General features: G+C 49.1%; 1 protein-coding gene across 5 annotated transcripts in view; it reads right to left on the bottom strand.

Annotated features, from left to right (window-relative positions):
• Window positions 1-575: 575 nt before the first annotated feature.
• The window catches only part of LOC119971437, a 104,573-nt gene continuing 77,821 nt past the window's right edge, over window positions 576-27,327 (bottom strand). For 4 of the 5 annotated variants that reach the window (XM_038806964.1, XM_038806968.1, XM_038806963.1 and 1 more), the window contains 4 exons: window positions 18,380-18,439; window positions 6,349-6,407; window positions 1,425-1,548; window positions 576-700 (listed from right to left, as the gene is read on the bottom strand). In XM_038806964.1, coding sequence (XP_038662892.1) covers window positions 674-700; window positions 1,425-1,548; window positions 6,349-6,407; window positions 18,380-18,439 — 270 coding nt within the window. In that variant the 3' untranslated portion in view covers window positions 576-673. The remainder of the gene's footprint in view (window positions 701-1,424; window positions 1,549-6,348; window positions 6,408-18,379; window positions 18,440-27,327) is intronic. The other variant, XM_038806966.1, reaches the window with a different exon arrangement.

Here is a 27,327-nt window from a genome sequence, read left to right as displayed (position 1 = left end):
CCTCAGCCCCCGCCTCCCCAACACCCGCGTGGGGTTCTTTACGGGTTTTAAAACCGGCCCCGCTGGCTGCTCGCGACGGCCCCAAAGGCCGACGGTAGTCGGGGGGTGCATCGAAACTCGGGGATTTCCCCGAAATCGCCGCGACTCGTGGCCACCGGCGGGAGCTCTTCACGCTGCGGCCGCCCTGCGCGCCCACGCCACCGGAAGTCTCACCCCATGGTGCAACTTACAAGCTCCTAGCTGTTCTCACTGCTGAGTGCTCACTGTATCCTGTAAATGCTCAAGAGAGCCTCTGGTCATGTGGGAACTCGACAGCCTGCCCCTTTAGAAGCCCTCAGACCCCAGCATTATCATCAAGGCAATGGGTGTGGCGATGCTCAATCACCAGCCCACAAGGTGCTGGCACTCCTCAGAAGCGCAGCCCCACAGCAGGGAAATAGCAAGTACTTGTGGCCTAACCCTAACCTCCAGTGAGTGGACATGGAAAAAGGGTCGAAATAATGGACTGATTTTTAAAACGGGTGCTAATACTGACACAAGTGTGTATAATACACCAATGCACACTTACACAAGTCTTCATGGGAAAAGGAAACATGGTTTAAGAGTTTTTAAATACAGAATAATGGATAGGAAGGAAAATAAAACAAAACAGACATATCTTCCTCTTTAATCTTCATTTGCACTTCAAGCTGTAAGATTTCTGCAAATGAAAAATAGCACACAATAAATATCCCAAGAGTGTAACAGAGTTATAAAGGAGCACGCTTCTGTTTATTGTCCTATTTAATTGATCTGAAGGCCTCTAAACCTGGCTGTCCAGATTCTTGAGAGTTTACTTAATGATTAAGCAAATCAGGAAGATCCCAGGTTTGACCCACCACCTGTTTCATGGAGCTGATTTCAGTCGATCACGAAACCAGATTCAGGATTTGAAGCTTGATCAAGATTTCCATGAGTTGAATGGTGGAATGCCCTACGTCTGTTTCTGTGTCCCCAATCACTGACTGACAATCTATGATGGAAGTCAGCAAAATATGAATATCAGGAGAGGATCACAGTCTCTGCTGTTAAACCTTCAAAGGTGAAATAGCTTGCCAATGCTTACTGTCAAGATTTGCAGAAATAACAGGGACTGGCACAAAATACTGGAAAATGCCTGTGGAGTTTGCTCAGGACGAGTCAGTGTCTTCAAGAAAGGGAAAATTGATTTTTGCAATTGTATCTGTGATCTTACAGGATTTGCAGATCGTGACAACATCAGTATTGAATAAAGTCAGTTAAATATTGTTGAAGGCAGTGCTGTTGTTTCCCACATTTGATAACTAGCCTAGATTAATTTGGCAAAAGATCTTAAGGAGATTATGCTGATTTCTCCTTAAAAGTGTTCCCTAGATCCGGTACTGAGTTTGGGGACACTCACTCACCCTGTCCTTTGGTGCTTTGGCCTTGTTTCTGTGAAAGAATGAGAAACAGAAGGCGAGTGGGGAAGCTCTTGGTGTTTCTGGCTGCACTTCCTTATTCTCTGTGAATTGTTCTGCTTCTTTCAGACTAAAATAGAAACAAAATAGAATAAGTTAAGAAAAAAGTGCACCTTGTATGATGTTGATTACAGTTGTCGGAGAATATAGAATCAGACTGCACAGAAGTGGCTATTACTACCTCAGACCAGAACCTAACAGTGCCTAGGATACTGGACATAAGCCTCAATATTTTATTTTAATTTTGTTAGACTGAGGAAAGAATACTTCACTGCAGGAGTGATTGCACAAAGAAATAGGGAAATGGTATAAAAACAAACGTCATTACTAACACGGTATTAAAATCTTTAATATCACACCAGAAAATAGCTTACAATTACCCTCAAACAATACTACTCAATATAGTGAATGCAATATACCCTTAATTGCTAACTTTATTCCCACTTAAACAACAGGAAATAAAAATACCTCTGCTCTCAATCCACTTTAACTGCCAATATAACACAGGTATGTTTGCTTTACAGAGATGTTCTTTGAGAAAGAGAGAAACTTTGACACTACTTTAAAGACCTTGAGCTTGGATTCTCAAAAATGGGGCTATGTCCCCATGCATGCGTACTAATGCTGGCGTTTTACTCCAGACTTTCCTGAACACAATATAGAGCAATTCACTTACCTGCAGAGGGCTAGAAGGGACCTGGGGGGCTTCATGCAGCTTTGGCTGCGGAAACGGGCCCCTGCACTTCTGGTTCCAAGTCCGAGCATGCGCATGGCGGCGGCCTCCAGCGGCCGCGTCGAGTGCCATGGCGGATTCGGACTGCGGACCAGCAGTAAGAAAGAAGGTCCCCTAGATCGGCCCTGCGCCGCTTCATACGACCTTCCCGACCGCTGCCCCGGCTGCCCATAAGGTCACCCGCAGTGATGTATCCCCCCCGCCACCCCACCAGGGCGGCCGCAGACTGACTCCCGACTGGCCAGACGTGGTTAGAACCACGCCGTTGGGAACTCGGCCGGTCGGGATCGGAGTATCGCTGGGAGGGCCTCTGGCAACAATGCCCCCCCCCCCCCCCCCCCCCCCCCCCAGCCACGCGGCCGGAAAATTGCGGGAGCGGCGCCGGGCCCGATTCGGGCGTAAAAGTCGATTCTCCGCCCCCGCGCCAAACGTGATTTCGGCGCGGGGCTGCGGAGAATCCAGCCCTTGATCTGACTCCTGTCAGACCCATGCAGAAACCTTGACCATGTCTTCAGAAGAGCTTACTTCAGTTCCCTCTTGTTCTCGAGACAAGTCTGCATGTTTTAGAGACTGTTAATCTCTTTCAACTGAACTGCAGTGAGAGCAAAACTGCTTCACTCCTGGATACAGCTTAATTCAGCTCCGAGCCGTCCTGACCTACTTCCTGTAAAAATGCGTGATACCTTGGCTCCACCCAGTAATGACATCATCTTGCCAAGCTGAACTGTAATTAACTCCACTAGGAATCCCCTTACTCAAAACAAAATTCTATTAGCTTAAGCTTTTTATGATGGTTTAATTGCACCTCTGGCTCCCAAAATATACTTGCCTTTCAAACTAGGATTTCTTTCAAAACATGATTACAGCAATCATGCACACAATAACCCAGTAATTCCCTGGCTTATCTCTACTACCCTTCTTGAAAAGTGGAACATTAGTGGAACCAATCTTTTGACGCCTCCCCCTGTGGCCAGAGAGGAATTAAAAGTTTGAGTTGGAGCTCCTGTAATTTCCTCCCTTGCCCCCCACAGCAGCCTGGGATACAACTCCTCTAGATCTGGGGATTTGTCCACTTTTAAGCCTGCCAAATCCTCCAGCACCTCCCCACTCCCTATGTCAAACTGCTCAAGAACCAAAGATGTGAAGTACGTATTTAACATCCTACCAATGTCATCCGTTTCGACGAACAGATTAATGCCTTGATCCCTAATAGGTCTGACTCTTTCCTTGGTTATCCTCTTTCCATTGATATACTTATGGACCACCTTGGGATTTTCCCTAGTCTTACCCGCAAGGGCTTTTTCATGTCCCCTCTTTGCTCTCCTAATTGCTTTTTTGAGTTCCCCCTGCACTTTCTATACTCTGACGGCCTCTGTAGATTTCCCCCCTTGTATCTATTAAAAGTATCTCTTTTCCTTCCTATCCAGTCCTGAATATTCCTAGACATCCATAGTTCTCTGGACTTGTTGCGCCTACATTTCATCTTTAAGGGGAATATGTTGGATGCTGGACCTGTACTCTCGCCAATTCCATTTTGAACACTGTTCCAGTCTACCTTGGCCAGATCCTGCCTTATTTTGATAAAATCAGCCCAATTCGAAACAGTTTTTTTGTAGACTATCTTTTTTCTTTTCAATGACAATTTTAAAATGTACGATGCTATCACAAAAATGCTTCCCCACTGCTCCGTCGAATACATGTCCAGCCTCATTCCCCAGAACTAGGTCCAGCACTGCACCATCCCTTGTTGGACCTTCGACATGTTGATAATAAAATTTATCTTGAATACATTTCAAGAAATCTTCTCCCTCCAAACCTTTCCCAATGTGACTTTCTAATTAATGTTGGGAAAGTTGAAATCCTCTAATATAATTACTTTTTAAACACACCAGCGAACTGTCTACGTATCTGCTCCTCTATTGCCCGCAGACCATTTGGTGGTCCATAATACACTCCCAGCAGTGTGACTGCCCCTTTTGATTCCTAAGCCCTACTCACAAAGCCTCATTAGAAGATCCTTCCAAGGTATCATCCACACTTACTGCAGTAACAGATTGCTTAATTAATAATGCATCATCACCTCCTCTCTTACACCCTCCCCTGTCCTGCCTGAAGATCTTATACCCTGGAATACTGACCTACCAGTCCTGCCCCTCCCACAACCACGTCGTGGTATATGGCAACACCACAACTCCAAGTGTCAATACATGCTCTTTTTAAAAAAAAGTGTTTTTATTGTTTTTTTTTACAATTTTATGTTATACATCCCAATTCTTACTTTATGTTTCCAGGTTTCATCACCACACATATTGTTGAGCCAAAGAGAAATTCATATTTACAAGTGTGCAATAAGCCAACGCAAAACAAGAAGCAACACACAAAACAGAAAGTTTAAAAAAAAAAGCACAATCAAACATGATAAATATTTACATGCCACCCCCCAACCCTGTGGTTGTGGACCCTACTTAGCCATTCTGCCTTGTTTGGGCTCCCAATGTTGGGCCTAGCATGTATTGCCCAGTGTGCTGATGTTGTTTCTGTTATTCCCGCTTGTCTCGGGTCCATTCTCTGCAGCTATGATACCTGTGTCCCATGGTCTTTTTAAATGGTTTTTTTGCCCCTCCCTCTCCCCTTCGCTTTCTTTTCCCTCTCTTTCCTCCCTTTTAAAGTCATGCACTCTGTCATTTGAAATTTATGATGGAAGTATAAAACTAAGTCCATATTTATAATGTGAACTTGTGAAATAATACATTGTCCCACTCATAATAGTGCTGAAGTATCTCTGCTGGGAGAGTATAACAAGTTTACATAGTTTCCATTCTAAATGTGGAGATAGGAATATAAAATGGGAATAAATGCTGACAGGAAGTGTGCAGGTGCAAGATTTATAATGTATTTTTTCAATATATAATTTGTTAATTTTGAGAATCCGTTTTAAAAATACTTTTTTAGTCATCATCGCTGGGATGATAATCTGATGGAGGGAATTGCCCACACTTCATAAAATCTGTCTGACTTTCATTTCATTGAATTTAACGGCTGGGTAATCTCTGTAAAGGCTGGGTAATCTCTGTAAAGGCTGGGTAATCTCTGTAAAGGCTGGGTAATCTCCATCCACAAAAGTTACCTCGCAGTGTCTCTTTCAGTCGACAAATTTACAATACTGTAATTATTCTGTGTTGAAGTGGCCAAGCCCTTTCCTTCAATAGCAGCATTCATCTGTAAACTGCAACACGTTACAACGCCAAGCTTAGATTCTGAATGTATTCTAACCTCTATGTACAAATCAGAATCCCACTCATTTAAGGGAAACTCTCTTAACGGGACACATCCGTCTGTAACCACGCCACCCAACCCTCTTCACCCTCTCTCTCTCTTCCACCCCCCCCCCCCCCCCCCCCCCCGTCAAAAGTTCTCGGCAAACAATCAGAGTGTTAAAGATAGACTGTTGGACATCAGAGCTATCGTTGGGAAGGCGAGAAAGGGAAGAAATATATACCATAGGTTATTGTAGACAATCCTTAATGTAAGATACTAAGAAATTTATTTAAATGGGGGATGTCTGATTATGTGTCCATTTGAAAAAGGATCATTCAACCCAAATAGCTTGAAAACCATGAGTGAACCCCTTACTTTCACTTTAATTCTTACATGTCTCACACATTAACAGTAACCCCTTATTTTAACACTGAGTTGATCGGATTCAACAAGTAAACATTCAAGAATGTTATGGTGACAGATATAGAGTTGGAGACTGAAGGATGCATTGGAGAATTTTACAAATGAGGATTAATATCTAATCTAGATTATTGTGCACTTTTAGCTTCGCACCCTTGCTTTAGTAGTATTATTATTTTGTGAAGCAGATTTGCCTCTCTGCAATTCATGCAACTCTGAGTTCTTGCATTGTTATACACTCTAATTTATCTATGTGTTTGCTGAGAATGATTTTCCTGCTGTCTTTTATGTCACTACGATGAATTCTTAATATTGCAGCAATGAGTAAGCAATTACTCATTGAGAAATAGTTATAACCAGGACAAAGCAATTTAACTATTAGTTCTGTTCAACATAAAGAGGACCTAAACAGTGTTTTGTAGCCTGAAGTTGTGCACTGTCTACAAGTTAGATACTCACTGTGTTATTTCCAAACTGTTCAGCTCCTTCTGCAGATTAGTGCATTCATCTTTTAGGTGCTGTGTGAAAAGTTGTAGAAACAGATCAATGCTGAAGTACATCAGGGCAATAGAGCATCTGTTAGAAAAATGAACCACTGCAGAATAGTGATGCCCCATTTAACCCTAAGTGAAGCTCGTTGATTAATTTCCCCCAGTATTGATTTCTTCTGGGGTTGCGCACTGGGTAGGTGATTAATAGGATGAAGTTCTGTAGTCCTGAAAGGCATTGGCGAAGGCCTCTCGGGTAAGTGTATGTTGGCAGGTGGAGAGGAATTTCAACATCTCTGCTTGTTTCTAGTTACAGAGCATTATCTCAATCTCTGCCTGTTGAAAGCTGTGCCCAGGATCATAAGTTTTTTCTTGCTTTCCATCTGCCCCCCCCCCCCCCCCCCCCCCCCGCCATGTCTCCCTCTTCTTTTCAACCCTGGCCCCCTCCAATGCTAAAAGGCCTTAATATCCCCTTACCCCACCAATAACTCCTGGTGTCAGCCCTTGAGGTCCCCTCTCCTTGGCCTCTCGTACCCAATCCTACACTTTCCTCTTGTTCTATTACAACTTGCATTAGTTTATCACGTTTAATATAATACAACACTGTGACATCTCTTACAGCAATAAAAACAACCAGTCGGGCAATAGCAGGGATTAAGACTGTGAACCAAGGCAAGATTTAAGAAAGCGAATGTACATTTATTTAGCATTTTTCAAGACCTCAAGGCCCAAAGTACATCACAACCAGTTGTTAAGTGTAGTTAAACATGACAGCCAGTTTGCACACTGGAATGTTCACATACAATAATGGGATAAATTGAGCAGGTAATTTTCTTTGGTGATGTTGGTTGAGGGCTAAATATTGGCTAGGGCACTGTTTTCCTTGAACTTTTTATGTTCGTCTGTACAGTACAGAAATAAGCTTAATAAGCTGTGTGTTTTGAAGGAGAGGGGTAGCAAGGGAAAGGGATTTAGAAACTTACCGGAGTGTGGAACTGCACCGACTGAAGACTGTATGGCAGAATGGGATGTAAAAGAGACCGCAGCTATAGGATGCTGAAGGAAATTGCAGGGGTGCAGAGTGGTAAGGCAAGTATTTGGAAGGGCTTGTAGATGAGATGGATTTTGAAATTCACATATGGAGAGATTGGAAGCCAAAAAAGGCTGGCAAAGATAGGGGTGCAGTTGTAAATTTGTGAAGGGTTAAACCCAAGAGTCTGGCTGGGAGAGCATTGGAATACATAAGTCATTGAGAAATATTTTAACAAAGGTGAGGCATATCCAAGACATCTGGGTCAGAGGTAGAAAAATACAGTGTAGATAGTGGTTAAGATTTAAATTTGAACGGTCAGCTTTGGGCGCACACAACAGAATGTCACATAGTCAAGTGCCAAAATGTGGAGTTTTTGATGCGAGCTAAACAGGATTAGCTTATGGTCTTATTAATGTTGAACTGAAGGCAGTCTTGCATTGGTGGTGGGTGATGGAGAGGTAAAGCTGGATCTTGTCAACTTCAGTGTAAAATGTCTCCACATAATTACTGGTCCATAACTGCAAAAATAGGGGATACAGCCTTCCCAGAGATACGCTGGATCTGTTGGTGCAGATGAGTTTGAGGTTGGCTGCGTCAGATGCATTACTGCCCCATAAGATATAGGAGTTGGCCATTTGGTCTCTTGTGCCTGCTCCACCATTCAGTAAGATCATTGCTGCTCTGATTTAATTTTACATCCACTTACTTGCTTATCCCTCAAAATCTTTGACTCCTTTTTTTTTAATAAACATTTTATTGAGGTAATTTTGGTATAACAACAGCACAATAAACAATGTACATGAAACTATTAACTGCAAAAGCCATCTCCCACCCTTACAGGTCCCGCCTTTATTAACCCTCTACTCTAAGCTAAACTAACCCCCCCCCCCCCCCCCCCCCCCCCCCACCACCCCCTTCAGCTGACGATTAATTTTCCGCGAAGAAGTCGACAATTGGCTGCCACCTCCGGGGGAACCCTAACTTCTCCTCCAGCGCTCTGATACTCTGAAAGCTCCCCTCTATAAACATGTCCCCCCCCCATCCTCTCAATCGGTGCTCTCCGCCATATCCGGAACCCCCCATCCATACTTCCCGGGGCAAACCAGTGATTATTACAGATTACAGACCAGAACGATGCTCCCTCTGCTCCCACATATCTCCTCCATTGCCTCCAGACTTTCAGGGCCGCCACCACAGAGCTGGTGGAGTACCATGCCGGCGGGAATGGCAGAGGCGCAGTTACCAAAGCCCCCAGACTGGTGCCCTTGTATAAAGCCGCCTGCATACGCTCCCATGCCAACCCCTCCCCCACCACCCACTTCCTGATCATGATATATTCGCCGCCCAGTAATAGTTAATAAAATTTGGCAGCGCCAGCCCGCCTTCTCCCCGATTCCGCTCAAGCATTACCTTCCTTACCCGCGGGGTCTTGCCCGCCCAAACAAAGCCAGAGTTCTCTTTGTTAACCCATCTAATAAAGGACCGCGGAATACAGATGGGAAGACATTGAAACACGAACAGGAATCTCGGGAGGACCGTCATCTTCACCGTCTGGACCCTCTCAGCTAATGACAACGGGAGCGCGTCCCATCTCTGAAAATCGTCCTTCATTTGGTCTACTAGCCAGGCCAGATTTAATTTATGCAGCCGGTCCCATTACTGTGCCACTTGAATGCCCAGGTACCTAAAGCTTCCCCCTCCAAATCTAAACAGCAGCTCCCCAAATTGCCTCTCCTGTCCTCTCGCCTGGATCACAAACATCTCACTTTTCCCCATATTTAGCTTATACCCCCGAAAACCGGCCAAATTCCCCTAGAATCCTCATGATTTCTTCCATCCCCTCTATTGGGTCCGATACATACAGAAGCAGGTCGTCTGCATAGAGCAAGACTCTGTGCTCCAACCCCCTCCCCCCGGACCAGCCCCTTCCAGCCCCTTAAGGCTCTCAGAGCAATTGCCAAAGGCTCTATAGCTAGCGCGAACAACAGTGGGGAGAGGGGGCATCCCTGTCTCGTGCCCCGGTGCAGTCTAAAATAGTCCGATTCTGTCCTATTCGTCCATACACTTGATACAGAAACCTGACCCAGTCAATAAAGCCCCGCCCAAATCTGAACTGTCCCAGTACCTCCCACAGATAATCCCATTCTATCCGATCAAAAGCCTTTTCTGCATCCATTACAATCACTACCTCCACCTCCCTACCTTCCAGGGACATCATGATCACATTTAACAGCCTTTTTACATTGGCCACCAACTGCCTACCCTTAATAAACCCCGTCTGGTCCTCCCCAACAACGTCCGGAACACAATCTTCAATCCTGAAGGCCAAAGTTTTGGCCAGCAGTTTGGCGTCCAGTGTGCCTGTAGGACCCACACAGCTCCGGGTTCTTGTCCCGCTTCAGAATTCAGCGGAATCGTGGCCTGTGACATCGTCGGGGGCAACACCCCTCTTTCCCTTGCCTCATTGAACATCTTCATCAACACCGGCCCCAATATCCCAGAGAACTTTTTATAAAACTCCACTGGGTACCTGTCTGACCCCGGGGCTTTACCCGCCTGCATGGCCTTCAGACCCTCCACTCTCTTCCAACCCGATCGGCGCCCCCAGCCCTTCTACCAGCTTCCCGTCCACCTTTGGGAAATTCAGCCCCCTCTCCCCCTCCAAGAAGTGCCTCATCCCCTTCGGCCCCGTAGGGGGTTCCGACCTGGGCAGCCTATCTCCCTATTTACTTTCAGGGAACAGGCCGAACTTTTGTCCTAGGTTAATCATAGAATTTTGGACAATTTTTCATGGCCAATCCACCCAACCTGCACATCTTTGGACTGTGGGAGGAAACCGGAGTACCCGGAGGAAACCCACGCAGTCACGGGGAGGATGTGCAGACTCCACACAGACAGTGACCCAAGTCGAAATCGAACTTGGGACCCTGGAGCTGTGAAGCAATTGTGCTATCCACAATGCTACCGTGCTGCCCTTAAGAAGTTAACCTACACTCCATTATTCTACCCTAATCCAAGTACCTATCCAATAGCCGCTTGAAGGTCCCTAACTTTTCCGACTCAACTACTTCCACAGGCAGTGCATTCCATGCCCCCACTACTCTCTGGGTAAAGAACCTACCTCTGACATCCCCTCTATATCTTCCACCATTTATCTTAAATTTATGTCCCCTTGTAATGGTGTGTTCCACCCGGGGAAAAAGTCTCTGACTGTCTATCTATTCCCCTGATCATCTTATAAGCCTCTATCAAGTCGCACCTCTCCGTTCTAATGAGAAAAGGCCTAGCACCCTCAACCTTTCCTCGTATGACCTACTCTCCATTCCAGGCAACATCCTGGTAAATCTCCTTTGTACCTTTCCAAAGCTTCCACATCCTTCCTAAAATGAGGTGACCAGAACTGCACACAGTACTCCAAATGTGGCCTGACCAAGGTTTTGTACAGCTGCATCATCACCTCACGGCTCTTAAATTCAATCCCTCTGCTAATGAACGCTAGCACACCATAGGCCTTCTTCACAGCTCTATCCACTTGAGTGGCAACTTTCAAAGATCTATGAACATAGACCCCAAGATCTCTCTGCTCCTCTACATTGCCAAGAACCCTACCATTAACCCTGTATTCCGCATTCATATTTGTCCTTCCAAAATGGACAACCTCACACTTGTCAGGGTTAAACTCCATCTGCCACTTCTCAGCCCAGCTCTGCATTCTATCTATGTCTCTTTGAAGCCGACAACAGCCCTCCTCACTATCCACAACTCCACCAATCTTCGTATCATCTGCAAATTTACTGACCCACCCTTCAACTCCCTCATCCAAGTCATTAATGAAAATCACAAACAGCAGAGGACCCAGAACTGATCCCTGCGGTACGCCACTGATAACTGGGCTCCAGGCTGAATATTTGCCATCCACCACCACTCTCTGTCTTCTATCGGTTAGCCGGTTTGTTATCCAACTGGCCAAATTTCCCACTATCCCATGCCTCCTTACTTTCTGCATAAGCCTACCATGGGGAACCTTATCAAATGCGTTACTAAAATCCATGTACACTACATCCACTGCTTTACCTTCATCCACATGCTTGGTCACCTCCTCAAAGAAGTCAATAAGACTTGTAAGGCAAGACCTACCCCTCACAAATCCGTGCTGACTATCCCTAATCAAGTAGAAGGAGAACTCCTTCACCCTCGGCTGCCCAAATCGCCATGGATCCACCTCCCCCATCTGCTCCATGAACCCCCCCCCCCCCCCCCCCCCCCCCCCCCCCCCCCCCGATCCCTTACCATTGCTGGCACCCTGCCCGTTTTCGAGCTTGACCGGTCCAAGCCAGGGTCAATAACTGTGTTGAATTCCCCTCCCATGACCAACCTGTGCGAGTCCAGGTCTGGTATCTTCCCCAGTATCCTATTAATAAACTCCGCATCATCCCAATTTGGCGTATACACATTTACTAATACCACCTGCACCCTCTCCAGTTTCCCACTGACCATAATGTACAGACATTCCACATCCGAACTATTCTACCCGCCTCAAACACCACCCACTTATCGATCAGGATCGCGACCCCTCTAGTCTTTGAATCCAGTCCAGAGTGAGAGACCTGACTGACCCAGCCTTTCCTCAATCTAATCTGGTCAGTTACTCTGAGGTGCGTCTCCTGCAACATTGTCCGCCTTCAGTCCCCTAAGATGCGCTAACACACGTGCCCTCTTGACCGGCCCATTTAACCCTCGAACATTGCCCCCCCCCCCCCACCTTCGCCGATCAGCCATCTCCTTTTTGGGCCCGCCTCCAGCCCATGCTCCACGCCGCCACCAGCCCGTCCCCAGGCAGCCTCCGCCCCCAACCTCCTCTCTGTCCCTTGGCCCAAGTCCCTCCCTCATCAGCAGAACATTTCCCCCCCCCCCCAGTAACAACACTCTGTAACCCAACCCCTTTGATAAACTGAACATATGCACATCTCCCACTGTGCTTCTGTGAGCTAACCCACCCAGCTAGCTTGGTGGCCCCCATCCCTGGTGCCGGATAGTCTCCCACCTATTGTTTCTCAGCACCATTGCCCTCGGGGGGGGGGGTCTCCCCTTCGCGGCTTCCTCGCGAGTGCTCTGTGAGCCCTGTCCACCTCCAAGGGTTGGGAGAATGTGCCATCCCCCAGCAGCTTCTCAAACATGTCTGCGATGTATGCACCAGCGTCCGCTCCTTTGGACCCCTCCGGGAGCCCAACGATTCTCAAGTTCTGCCGGCGGGACCTATTCTCTAGGTCCTCCACCTTCTTCAGGAGCTTCTTCTGCTGGTCTCTCAGCATCCCCACCTCCAACTCCACCACAGTTTGATGTTCCTCCTGCTCAGCCAGCACCTTCTCTACCTTCTGAATTGCCTGATTTTGGGCGTCTAATCTAAGCTCCAGCCGCTCAATCAACTCTTTTTTTCGGGTCCAAGCAGTACCGTTTCTGCTTAGCAAAGCTTTCCTGAATAACGTGCATCAGCTGCTCCGTTGACCGCTGGGTCGACAAACCAGAGGTCCGGTCCTCCACCATGCTGTCTCCCGCTGCAGCTTCAGCCCAAGCCTTTCCTGTCTTTCTGTTTCTGCCTTTACGAGCACTTCTAGTCCTTCTCTCCGTGCACCGATGTGAGAATTCTGTACACAATTACCTCTGTCTTTAGTTTTACAGTTCAAGTCCGGTAGAAATTCGGGGGAAAAGGTCCAAAAGTCCGACCTGAGCGGGAGCCACCAAATGTGTGACTTACTCCTTCATAGCCACCACTGGAAGTCTTGACTCCCTTTTCAATCAAAAATGTATCTAACTCAGCTTTGAATCGAGCTTCCGATGGTGGCCACGGAGTGAGCGGTCGCACATTTGGTGGCTCCCACTCAAGGTGGCACTTTTTGGTCTTTTCCCAGTCCGAAAGGCGAAATATTTGACGGCAAGAGGCGCAGGAGTGCCCATAGAAGGTTTTACTCCTCTGGTGTGGCTGGATGGATCCATGACCTAGGAGTGGGGTGAGAAGAAAAGAATTACTAGAACAGGAGAGTCTTCGTGGTGCGCCACAGGATAAGATGGCGGAGAGCAAGGGGGCTGCCCTGCCCACCCAGTGGTCAATGGAGCAGCTAACAGAGTTTCCAAATGTGAAGTTCTGCCAGCAGAGGGAAGAGGCCCTGGAAGGTCTGGCCAAGGTGGTGGAACCGATTAAATCGGGGATCAAGAGACTGGAGCAGAAGCTGGAGTCCCAGGGAAGGGCCATCCAGAAAGTGGAGGAGGCAGTGGGGGAGTATGAGGCGCAGTTGGCCTTGTTGGTGGCTTAGGTGGGGGTGATGTGTTAAACCCAAAAGAGGCTGAAGGAGAAGTTGGAAGATCTGGAGAATCGTTGCAGAAGACAAAACCCAAGGATCGTGGGGATGCCCGAAGGCATTGAGGGTGCAGAGGCGAACACGTACGTGGCCAAAATGCTGGAGAAGCTGATGGGGGAGGGGGCCTTTAACCGGCCCCTGGAGGTCGACTGGGCGCACAGGGCGCTGATGAGGAGGCTGCAGGTGAGCGATGGTGGCGTGGTTGCACTGCTTTTCAGATAAGGAGTAGATCCTCCGATAGGCAAGGCCGTCGAGAAACTGCACCTGGGAAGGGAACGGGTGCGGGTGTACCAGGACCGGAGAGTAGAACTGGTGAAGAGGAGGGCCGGGTTTAACTGGGTCAAGATTGCCCTCTTTAAAAGGGGGTGAAGTTCGGAGTTCTGTATCCAGCCTGCCTCTGGGTGACTTTCCAGAAACATGAGTACGACTTTAGCCCGCCAAAAGAGGTGATGGAGATCATGAGGGACAATGGACTGGGAAGAGAGGGAGGATATTGAACTTTGGAGGAGTTTGTGTGTGCGTTGTTTTTTGAAAAGTTTTTTCTTTGAAGAGTTTTTGAAAACGAGGTTTCTGGAAGACGGGCTTCTCATGGGGGAATACAGAGAGTGAGTGTACCTTTTGTTGCTCTTTCAGAGCTATGGACAGGGGGTCGGTGCAGGGAAATGGAGGGGCCAGGGAAGTTGGAGCCTTTGTGCGGGGGCCACCATGCTAGCTGGGCCGTCTAGTTAATGGGAGTCAAGTGGGGGATGCCAGCAGGAAGGCGAGGGGGGGGGAGGAGAGGGGGCTGATGTTTTGTTTAAGGATGGGGGGAGGGTTGCTGACAAGGGGGTGATTCATGTGGCGCAGTTGGAAAAGTATTGGTGACAGTGAACATCCGAGGGTGGGCCTGGAGGGTTGCCTGTCACAAGCCGGGGGCTGGTCCAAAAAGGGATCTGGTTGATCGGCAGGGGAGGAGGGTGGGGAGCCCTCAATCAGGCTGGTCACATGGATTGTGAGGGGGCTGAACAGGCCAGCCAAACGGTCACGTGTGTTCGGGCACCCGAGGAATCTGTGGCCTTCCTACACACTTTGAGGAAAGGATGGGTGGGGCATGTGTTCCACTCGGGACTGGACATGAAGACAAGGGGAATGGCGGTGTTGGTAAATAAGTGGGTGGCGTTCGAGGTGGGGAATATTTTGGCAGACTCGAGGTTGGGTGGGGGGTAGGTTCGTGATGGTGAGTGGGAAGCTGGAGGGGTTGCTGGTGGTCCTGGTAAATGTTTATGCCTCAAATTGGGATGATGTAGATTTTATGAGGCGGGTGCTGGGGAAGATTCCTGATTTGGGCTTGCACCGGTTGAGCATGGTGGGTGGGGGGATTTTAATATGGTTATAGAGCCGAGTTTGGACTGGCGAAGCCTGAAGCCGGTGAAGGAGCTGAAGGGATTTATGGAACACATGGGGGGTGGTGATGGGGGGGGGGGGGGGGGGGGGGGGGGGGTGTGTAAGGTTTGGGAGACCGAGGGTGAAGGAATTTTCATACTTCTCTGACGGGCACCAGGTGTACTCTCGGACTGACGTTTTGGTGTTGGACAAGGTGTTGTTGGCGGAGTGGTTAACTCGCCGATTGTGGGCTCTGACCACGCGCTGGACTGGGTGAATTTACAAGCAGACCGGGGGGGGGGGGGGGGGGGGGGGGGGGGGGTGCGTTCGCCCACAGTGGAGGCTGTATGTGGGGCTGTTGGCGGATGAGGAGGTTTGTGAGCGGGTGAGGGCTGCCGTTTGGGGGTAAAAGGAGCTAAATGACACAGGGTGGGTCACAGCCGCCATGCTGTGGAAGGTATTCAAGGCAGTCGTTGGGGAGGAGTTTATCTCAAATCGGACGCATAGGGAGAAAGCGGAGCTGGTGGAGATGGCAAGGCAGGTAGATGAGATCCTGAGGGTGGATAGGAGGTACCCAGAGACCCTTGAGGCAGGGTTGTTGAAGGAGAGGCAGAGGCTCCAGATGGAGTTTGGGTTAGTGTCCATGGGCAAACAGGGGCAGCTACGGAGGGCCAGAGGAACAATGTATGAGTACAGTGAGAAGGCAAGCAGGATGCTGAGGAAACAAGAGGCAGGGTGAGGGAGATTGACATTGTAGACGATAAGGGCAGGGTGAAGTTGGACCCGGAGGGGATGAATGGCGCTTTTGAGGAGTTTTATAGGAGGTTATATGAGTTGGAGTCCCCTGGCCGAGGGGGAGGGAATGCGGTGGTTTTTGGATGTGCAGGAGTTTCCCAAGGTAGAGGAGGAGCTGGTTCAGGAATTGATGGCCCCAATTGGGCTGAGGGAGGTGGTGGTTCACTGGCAGTGTGGAGTTTTTACGTTCTCCCTGTGTCTGCGTGGGTCTCCCCCCACAACCCAAAGATGTGCAGGGTAGGTGGATTGACCACGCTAAATTGTCCCTTAAATGGCAAAACCCCGCTCAACTTTTAGTAAGATTTTTTTCACTCCTAATTTCACTCCATTTGCTTTCCTAATTAATGCTGAATTTACATGCTAATTTTCTGTGATTTATGTACAAGGGCACCCAACGCCATTTGAATATTACTGCCCAATCTCTCATCATTCAAAAAAGTATTTGCTTTCTATTTTCCTTCCAATTGGATAACTTTGCACTTCCTCATGTTATCTTCCATCTACTATGTTCTTGCTCAATTCACAACCCATCTAATATTCCTTTGTACTCTCTTTGCTTCCTCCTCACAGCTTACTTTCCCAACTCACTCTTTATCACTGGAAAATGTGGTACATTACTCAATTTCCTGATCTAAGTCATTGATATGTATTGTAAATTGCTGAAGCTCAAGCACTGATGCTTGCAGTTTCTTGCTGGTTATAGTTTGCCAATCCAAAAAATGCCCGTTTATTTTTATTTACTGATTAATCATAGATTTAATCATACAATCCCTACAGTGCAGAAGGAGGCCATTTAGCCCATTGAGTCTGCACTGACCCTCTGAAAGAGCACCTTATCTAGGCCCAAGCCTCTACCGTATCCCCCATAACACCACCTAACCTTTTGGCTACTAAGGGACAGTTTAGCATGACCAATCCACCATCCATCTAGCCTGCAAATCCTTTTACTATGGGAGGAAACCAGAGCACCCGGAGGAAACCCATACAGACATTGAGAGAATGTGCAAACTCCCCACAGTTATCCAAGGCTGGAATTGAACCCGGGTCCGTGGTACTGTGAGGCAGCAGTGCTAATCACTATGCCGCCCAAAATTAATGACAGAAAACAATCAATCGTAATGTATTACCCAAAACCGTAAGTTCTAATTTGTAACAACAATTGTCATTTTTGTTTGTCTGGGCTTCTTTTATTGGTCAGTTTAAGGATCTAATGGGTTTATTTGGTCTGTGGGGCCTAGTGTTTGTGGGCGGTACATGAAGCCTCAGAGGACTGATATGTGTGGCTTCCAAATGTTCATGGTAGGGTTGGGAACATTTTTGTGTAGAACAAAAACAACAAAAGATATGGTGGAGTACCATGGGAGGGATGAAAGGATTGGGGTGGAGACGAAATGGGGAAATAGCCGATGCGATGGAATTGGTTAAGTGTGGCAAAATGGTGGGGACAAAAACAATTGATATTACAACAAACAGAACAATGTTTTCCATGTGTGAGTAATTCTTTGAAGATCTGAACCTGGCTATTGATAATTTAGCACTCAAGCTACCATCTCACTTCATGTCTGTATACGATGGAATATAGTGGCTTTATTCCAATAGAATGTGAGAGTCTAATTCTATTCCAATTAACAACCTTTGATTTATCTGCCTCACCAACTCTTTTCTGGTAATGATACTAATTTAGAAACAGTGAATTTAAAGTCGCCATAACCCACACGGGACTTACGAGGGTGGCAACAATTAAACTCCCCGTGAGCCTTGCCGAATACGAGCTTATCTGTTAAAGGGGTTGGGAATCCCTAAACCATGTATAGTTATTAAAACATAGAACAGACAGTGCAGAAGGAGGCCATTTGGCCCATCGAGTCTGCACTGACCCACTGAAGCCCTCACTTTCACCCTGTCACCGTAACTCAATAACCCCTCATTTTAGGACACTGGGCAATTTATCATGGCCAAACCGCCTAACCTACACATCTTTGGATTGTGGGAGGAAACCGGAGCACCCGGAGGAAACCCACGCAGACACGGGGAGAACGTGCAGACTCTGCACAGACAGTGACCCAATGGGGAATCGAACCTGGGACCCTGGTGCTGTGAAGCCAAAATGCTATTCACTGTGCTACCGTCTTCTGTATAAAGTCAGCCAGTTTGGGTACCGATAGGTGAGACCAACATGGCTGGGATCTTTCAAGCTGTGACAATAATAATTATTGTAATAAAACTTTATTTCCTTTTAACAACTTGATGTAGACTCCTTCGTGTTCTACAAAACCTATATTCCATGCAATATTTGTAAATCCTCTAGTTCTACAGCCATTGTATGCCACTAAAGCAGTCTGAGTGTCTTTGTAAAGTGTTATGGCACTGTTTTATTAATGTGTTTGTACATATTGCGATTCTATGTAGTTACAGGATTGTTGAAATCTCTGTCTGAATAAATCAGCCTGACCTACCAAGTTTGATTCCAACATCATCTCAAGTGTGTTCATCAGCTGATCAATGTACAGATTTTTCTGAAAGGAAAAATAAATGTCAAATAAATGCAGAGAAAAAGGTTCTGAAGAGAAGGAGGGACAACATTGTCCACATTGCAACTCCAATATCCTGCCTCTCAAATCCCATGGAGTTTGATCCTATTTCCGGCAATATGTTTGAGGCCTAGAGGTTTGGAAAAACCTGTTCTTAAACCAATTGAGGTGACAGTGACTGCCCTTGACCAAGTGTGGCGACAAGGATCCTAGCAAAACTGGAGTCAATGGGAATCTGGGGGAAACTCTCCGCTCGTTGGAGTCATACTTCACTGAAAGGAAGATGGTTGTGGTTGTTGGCAGTCAGTCATCTCGGCTCCAGGACATCACAGCAGGAGTTCCTCAGGGCAGCGTCCTAGGTCCAACTATCTTCAGCTGCTTCATCAATGACCTTCATTCCATCGTAAGGTCAGAAGTAGAGATGATCAGTTATGTTTGCACAGTGTATACCATTCATGAATCAGATACTGAAACAATCCCTGTCCAAATGCAACAGGACCTGCGCAATGTAGCCACCTGGGGTGGCTACGTCCCGATTCCGAAATGGATGCCTGCAAAGAGTGTAGGGAAAATTGGTGAGCTACGGACATCCGGTGGCGGCAATGATCGGGTGAGCCGCACATTCGGTGGGCTCTCACTCCGGTGGGGCTTTAGGGACTGATTCCCCGCGATAGCGGGACTGCGGAGGAGCGGGCTGCAGTGCATGGAACCGCGGGAGACCAGGAGACAAAGGAAGTGGGAGAGAAAGGGACAGAGGCAAGGAGCAGGGGAAGCTGACCTGAAACCCAAGACGGCGGACACACAGACCTCGGACTCAGCAATCCAGCAAGCGCTGGAAAACATGATACATGTGATGAAAAGCAGTTTTGAGTCGCTGAAGCGGGGCAACTTGGACCCACTTCAGAAGGCAGTGGATCAGCTGAATCAGAGGCTGGATGCTCAGGATGTAAAAGTTAAGGAGCTGGGAGAGGCGGTGGAGGAGCAGGCGGACGTGCAGACGATTGCTGCGTTAGAAGTCGACGGGCTGAAGGAGTGGCAAAGAAGACTGCTGGACAGAGTGGAGGAGTTGGAAAATAGAGCTCGCAGGAATAATCTGAGGATCATCGGCCTCCCTGAGGGAGCTGATGCTGCAGCGTTTGTGGCAGACCTGTTGATGCAGCTGATGGGGGCTGAAGCCTTTCCGCTACCGCCGGAGCTGGAGGGGGCATACAGAGTGCAGGCGAAGCAGGGGCGGCCGGGGGGACCCCCCCCCCCCCCCCCCCCCCCCCCGCCCGATGGTGATTAGGTTCCACAGGTTCGTGGACAAGGAGCGGGCGCTGCGGTGGGCGAAGAGCACCAGGAGCAGCGCGTGGAACAACAGTGACCTTCGCATATACCAAGACCTAAGCCAGGAGGTGGCTCGGCGGCGAGCAGCCTTTAAATAAGTCAAGGAGGTGCTGCTCAAGAAGCACGTGAAGTTTGGTCTGCTGTTCCCGGCCCGTCTTTGGGTCACGCATCAGGGTCAACACCACTACTTCTCCGAACCTGAAGAAGCGATGGACTTTGCGAGGGATCAGGGGCTGGTCCCGAAAAGAGGTCCCATGGGCGCGGATTAGGACCCGAGAACTATCGTTTGAAGGGACGCCGAATGTGCCTGGACTGCTGTTCAATGGTTTGCTGAGTTAAAGGTTCCAAGCGGGACATTTGGGACTCTTCCCTTTGTTTTTGGTTGCTCTTTTTTGCTTCTTTTTTTTTCTTTTTTCCTTTTCGTGTGGATTTTACGTTTCTGGGTCTGTCGGTTGTGTTGGGTACTTTTTGTGGGGCTCGCGGAGGGCTCTGGAGCCGGTATGGTAACTAAGGGTGGCCAGTCAGCAAAGGGGGTTAAGGACGTGGGTTGGGGGGTTTTTGTTTTACTGATGTTCATGCCTTCCTGTGCCGGTGAGTTTGCTCCAGCGGGTTGGAGAGGGGGATGGGGCGCCGGGGAGTGGGGATGAGGACGGGGAAACAATGGGGATGAGACGGGGGGTCGCCGGAGTGATGAGTCACCGGGCTAGCAGATTGGCTAGTCAAGGGAGTCAGGTGGGGGCGGAGAATACAGCCAATGGATGGCAGGGGTGGGGTTACCGGGGGATGTTGCTGGGGGGGGGGGGGGGGGGGGGCAGGGGGGGAGGGGGGGGGGGTTGTTCTGCTGACGTGGGAGGGATCTGAAGTAGGCACTGGAAAGGAGGCCGAGGGTGGAGGCAGCCAAGAGGCGGGCCAAGAATGGCGCGACGCACGGGCCGGGGGCCGGGGGCCGGGGGCCGGCCCGAGAAAGGCTATGGCTGACCGGCGTGGGGGGGGGGGGGTGTTGGTTGGTTGGTTGTGCCCCCAACCAGGCTGATCACCTGGAATGTCAGGGGTCTGAATGGTCCGGTTAAGAGGGCATGGGTGTTCGCGCACTTGCGGGCTCTGAAGGCGGACATAATTATGTTGCAGGAGACACATCTGAAAGTGTCTGACCAGACTAGGCTAAGGAAGGGCTGGATTAGCCAGGTCTTCCACTCGGACTCTAAGTCCAGAGGGGTGGCAATCATGATCAGCAAACGGGTGCAATTTGAGGCGGAGGGCATAGCCGCAGACAGGGGGGGCAGATACCTGATGTTAAGGGGAAGACTGGAGGGGAGAAGAGTGGTGCTGGTGAATATATATGCCCCGAACTGGGACAACGTGGGCTTTATTAAAAGAGTGCTGGGGAAGATCCCGGACCTGGACTCTCGTAGGCTAACAATGGGGAGGGTACTTTAACACGGTCCTTGACCCGGGACTGGATCGGTCATGTCCCAGAACGGGTAGACTCCCAGCAATGGCAAGGGAGCGGAAAGGGTTTATGGAGCAAATGGGGGCAGTGGATCCCTGGAGAGCCAGGCAGCCGACAGGAAGGGGCTACTCATTTTACTCGCACGTCCATAAAGTATATTCTAGGATAGACTTCTTTGTCCTAAGCAGGGACTGTATAGGGGAGGTAAAGAACACGGAATATTCGGCAATCACTATCTTGGATCATGCCCCGCACTGGGTAGACCTGCAGGTCGGAGGGGCGAAGCACCAACGCCCACAATGGAGGCTAGACGTGGGACTGTTGTCGGAGGAGGGGATACGTGAGAGACTTCGGAAGTGTATGAAAAACTACTTGCAGGTGAACGATACGGGGGAGGTCACAGCGGCGACCCTGTGGGAGGCGCTGAAGGCAGTAGTGCGGGGAGAGATGATCTCAATTGGGGCCCACAGGGCCAAGGCGGACAGGGAAGAGATGGACAGATTAGGTCGGGAACTGGGTCGGATAGACGAGGAACACGCGGAGTCCCTGGGGGAGGACCTACTCAGGGAGAGGCAGAGACTACAGGCGGAACTGGGGGCGCTATCCACGAGTAGGGCCGTGGAACAGCTTAGGAAGACGAGGGGTGTGGTGTACGAGCATGGGGAAAAGGCCAGCAGATTGTTAATGCAGCAACTCAGGAAGAGGGAGGCGGCCAGGGAAATAGGTAGAGTGATGGATGGGGAGGGGTGTAAAGTGGAGGACCCGGCAGGATTGAGTAAGGTATTCCGGGACTTCTATAGCAAGCTGTACACTTCGGAGCCCCCGGAAGATTCAGAGGAGATGAAAAGGTTTCTGGATGGGTTAACATTCCCAACAGTAGGTGGGGGGGGGGTGGGGGGGCGCGCGAGTGGATGGGCTGGGGGCCCCGATTAGAGTGGAGGAGGTATTGGGGGCCTGAAGGCCATGCAGTCGGGGAAAGCCCCGGGGCCGGATGGATACCCAGTAGGGTTTTACAAGAAGTTCTCTGAGTTAGTGGGACCGGTCTTGGCGAGGGTGTTAATGAGGCAAGGGACAGAGGGACCCTGCCGCCACCGATGTCGCAAGCTACTATATCACTGATATTGAAGCGGGGTAAGGACCCAGAGGTGTGCGGGTCCTACAGGCCAATCTCCCGGATCAATGTAGATGCCAAGCTCCTGGCAAAGGTCCTGGTGATTAGAATTGAGGACTGCGTACCGGAGGTGATTGGGGATGACCAAACTGGGTTCGTGAAAGGCAGGCAGTTGTCGGCCAACTTGAGAAGATTACTCAATGTGATCATCATGCCCCCGACGGGCAAGGAGGTGGAGGTAGTGGTGGCGACGGACGCCGAGAAGGCCTTCGACCGTGTGGAGAGGGCTATCTATGGGAGGTGCTCGGACGGTTTGGGATCGGGGAGGGACTGGTGAATTAGATCAGACTATTGTATCAGGCCCCAAAGGCCAGCGTCAGGACAAACAGAGAAGTGTCAGAGTATTTTAGACTATACCGCGGGACCAGACAGGGCTGCCCACTCTCCCCGCTGCTGTTTGCGCTGGTCATAGAGCTACTGCCGATTGCGCTGAGAGCCGCAAAGGGATGGAAGGGGATGGTTAGGGGCGGGGTGGAACATAGGGTCTCTCTCTATGCGGACGACCTGCTCCTGTACGTGTCAGACCCACTGGCCCGGATGGAACGTATACTGGAAACACTGAGGAAGTTCGGCCAGTTCTCAGTGTACAAATTAAATATAGCCAAGAGTGAGATGTTTGTGGTGCAGGCAAGGGGCCAGGAGAACAGATTGAGAGGGCTACCGTTTAGGCTGGTTGAGGAAAGTTTCTGGTACTTGGGGATTCAGGTGGCGCGAGATTGGGGCAGGCTGCACAAGTTAAATTTGGCCAGGGTGGTGGAACAAATGAAGGGAGAGTTTCGGAGATGGGATGCACTCCTGCTGTCGTTGGCAGGGAGGGTGCAGACTGTAAAGATGACAATCCTCCCTAGATTCCTGTTCATTTTTCAGTGCCTCCCGATCTTTATCCCACAGTCCTTCTTCAAAAGGGTTAACAAGATGATCATGAGCTTTGTCTGGGCGGGAAAATCCCCACGGGTGAAGAAGGCGATGCTTGAGAGGAGCCGCAGCGAGGGAGGGCTGGCATTGCCGAGTCTGATTAATTATTACTGGGCGGCCAACATCGCTATGATAAGGAAGTGGATGGTGGGTATGGGGTGTATCTGGGAGCGGGTGGAGGCGGCTTCGTGCAGGGGCACCAGTTTGACAGCCCTGGTCACTGCTCCTCTACCACTGCCGCCAGCCAGGTACACCACCAGCCCGGTAGTGGTGGCGACCCTGCAGATATGGGGCCAGTGGAGGGGGCATGTAGGGGAGGTGGGGGCGTCTGTCTGGGCGCCAATCTGCGACAACCATCGGTTTGCCCCCGGGAGTATGGATGGGGGGTTTCGAGCATGGCGGCGGGCGGGGGTGGGGAGGGTGGGCGATATGTTCCTGGAAGGGAGCTTTGCGAGTCTGAGGAGCTTGGAGGAGAAATTTGGTCTGGTAAGGGGAAACAATTTCAGGTACCTACAGTTGCGGGACTTTGTCCATAGACAGGTCCCGTCCTTCCCACGCCTCCCGCCGATGGGGATCCAAGACAGAATAGTCTCTAGAGGGGAAGGAGGGGAGGGTAGAGTCTCTGATATTTATACGGTACTCATGAAGGGGGAAGGGCCCCAGACGGAGGAACTGAAACTCAAATGGGAGGAGGAGCCAGGTGGGGAAATGGAGGACGGGCTGTGGGCAGAAGCCCTGAGTAGGGTAAATTCGATTTAAGGTCGTTCACCGGGCCCACATGACGGTGGCTCGGATGAGCAAATTCTTTGGAGTAGAGGACAAATGCGCTAGGTGCGCAGGAGGACCAGCGAACCACGTACACATGTTTTGGGCATGTCCGATGCTTAGGGGTACTGGGAGGGATTTGCGGGGATCATGTCCCGGGTACTAAAAACAAGGGTGGCGATGGGTCCAGGGGTGACAATTTTTGGGGTTTCGGAGGACCCGGGAGTCCAGGGTGAGAAAGAGGCCGATGTTTTGGCCTTTGCTTCCCTGATAGCCCGGCGATGAATATTATTGGCGTGGAGGGACTCAAAGCCCCCAAAGACTGAGTTGTGGCTTTCGGACGTGTCGAGTTTTCTGGGTATGGAAAAAATTAAGTTCGCCTTGAGGGGATCTGTACAGGGGTTCACCCGGAGGTGGCAACCATTCATTGTCTTCTTTACGGGAGAGTGAACGTCAGCAGGGCGGGGGGGGGAGGGAGGTTAGAGTAGAGTAGGAGGGATAAATTGGCGGGTAGTGCCGATGGGAGAGGAGCGGGCTGATGCAGTATGGTACGATTGAAGTATTGATTTTACGTGGATGTTTGCACATTTTTGCCTTTTTTGCTTTCTATTTGTTGATGTCTGTATCTATTTACAATGCCGAAAAATACCTCAATAAAATTGTTTGTTAAAAAAAAATTGGTCAGCTACAGGGAACACAAGCAGGTGCAAGGTTTCCTGTGTATTAAGATTTGCAGAACCCAGACAGAACCGAAACCAATAGCCATTTACATCATACTAATGAGCTATCTCCAGAAACAATCAGAAACATTGAAACAATCGGGACCAAGACAGACTCCGGCGCCAGTGGGAGCTGGGACAAAGGCAGGCCAACGAACACCTTGGGCCCGCCCAACGATCAGGGAACAACTCCGGTATTGGAGAAAATCGATGAGAACGATTGAGACATGGTCCAATTAATTGGGACCAAGTCCGGGGTCCGCCCAAAAGGGCGCGAAACCTCTGGGACCTATAAGATAGCGTCCCCAAGTTCAGTTGGCTCTCTTGGCAGCTCTCAAAGAACTCTTGACCGTGGCTCTCAGCGAGGAGAGACCTGCCTAGCAGCTGCATGAACCAAGTAAGTCTCAAGTCAATGCACGCTACGAGATAGATGCTCCTAGCTACTATTCCGTACCAGCTCAAAGCCAGAAGTATCAGAACCGGACAAAGGCCATTGTTCCTCTGACCTGGTGGGCCATTCGAAGCTAAGTATAGGCTTTTAGTAGTAGTGATAGTTTAGCAAGTAGAGTTTATGCATGAGTAGTGATTGACTGTGTGTATAATAAATGTGTATTGATTTCAAACTTACTAACTGGTGTATTGTGTTATTGATCAGCACTTGGCCTTGAACCTCGTGGTGGTATCAGAAAGATACCTGGCGACTCTAGAGCAAAGGTTATTAAAACAGAGCGATTAAAGAGAAAGCACAACGAGCAACAGCAATATCCAAGCTTGAGCTGACCAGTGGCATGTTTGTGCCACACAAATGGCAGGGAATGACCATTTCCAACAAAAGAGAATGAACCATTATCCATTGACATTCAATGGCATTACCATTGCTGAATCCCTCACGATCAACATCCTGGGAGTTACTATTGACCAGAAACTTAAACTGGACTAGCCATATAAGTACTGTGGCTACAAGAGCAGGTCAGAGGCGAGGATTCCTGCAGTGAGTAACTCATCTCCCGACTTCCCAAAGCCTCCCACAAGGCACAAGTCAGGAGTGTGATGGAATACTCTCTCCTTGCCTAGATGAATGCAGCTCCAACAGCACTCAAGTAGCTTGACACCATCCAGGACAAAGCAACCCACTTGATTGGCACGCATTCCAAAAACATTCATTCCCACCACCACCGACACACAGTGGCAGCAGTGTGCATCATCTGTAAGATACACTGTAGGAACTCATCAAGGCTACTTAGAAAACACCTTCCAAACCCATGACCACTACCATCTAGAAAGACAAGGGCAGCAGGCGCATGGGAACAGCAGCACCTGGAAGTTCCCCTCCAAGCCACTCACCATCCTGACTTGGAAATACATCGCCGTTCCTTAACTGTTGATGGGTCAAAATTCTGGACCACCCCCTCCAAACAGCACTGTGGGTGAACCCACAGCACATGGACTGCAGCGGTTCAAGAAGGCAGCTTGCCACCACCTTGTCTATGGCAATTAGGAACGGGCAGTAAATGTTGGCCTAGCCAGTGAAGCCCATATCCCTTGAATGAATTTTAAGAAAAGTTATCTCAATAGTGTAATGAATAAATCCTGTCAGATCACGGTGTTGTAAGCAATTAGAAATCAATTCAAATTAATGGACATATGGATTTAAACGTTACATGGAGACTCCTGGTAACCTGTGGCTTAATCCTGATTTAGGAGAGTTGGTACAAGCATTGGATAACAGCTAATGATTTTTCTAAAAGTAAGTCTGAGGTAATGGACTGAGATTTGGACAGTGTTGAACCCAATTAAGTGATTGTACTTTGACAGAACGCACCTAGTTGCAGTAAACATTGAGATCATAGAATGGTTACAGCTTAGAAGGCAGCCATTCAGCCTTTGTGTCTGTGCCAACTCTCTGCACGAGCAATTCACCCATTCCCCTGCTTTTTCCCCATAACACTGCACATTTGTTGACCAGATTGGGTATTTGGTTAATTGCTGTAGGAAATGAGAAAGTTATATTGCTGCAAGAGGCATTCATCTGTGATTCAAGCTAATAGATGTTTTAGGAGTACAACAGCTGGAGATTAGCCCTGCATCTAATATATGTTTTGGCCTGATGAAACAGTATGGATGGAGTTCAAATCGGCTTTAAATCCTGCGCAACCTGAGCTGGAAGTGCCTGATAAGGTCAGGGAGTTATGTCTTCTGGTCAACAAATGTGCAGTGTTAAGGGAAAAAGCAGGGGAATGGGTGAATTGCTCGTACAGAGAGTTGGCACAGACACAAAAGGCTGAATGGCTGCCTTCTAAGCTGTAACCATTTTATGATCTCAATGTTTACTCATTGTACTCACGTGCAACTTAAAACTGGAGCAGACTTAGACTCTCTAGCGATCAGCTGCATTAGAAATCTAACCTCCCTGAGTTGCCTTGTTGCAGTGGCAATGGACATCAACTGTTTCCTGGGCCTTGTGTGGTGCTACTGGATTTGCCAATTCCAGGTCTGGGAAGTATCTGTCATTAGGTTGGGTGGCTAG

Source organism: Scyliorhinus canicula, chromosome 9, assembly GCF_902713615.1.
Source record: "Scyliorhinus canicula chromosome 9, sScyCan1.1, whole genome shotgun sequence".
Taxonomy (NCBI): Eukaryota; Metazoa; Chordata; class Chondrichthyes; order Carcharhiniformes; family Scyliorhinidae; genus Scyliorhinus; species Scyliorhinus canicula.
The sequence above is the reverse complement of the archived record's forward strand: the minus strand, read 5'-3'. Positions and strand labels throughout refer to the sequence as shown.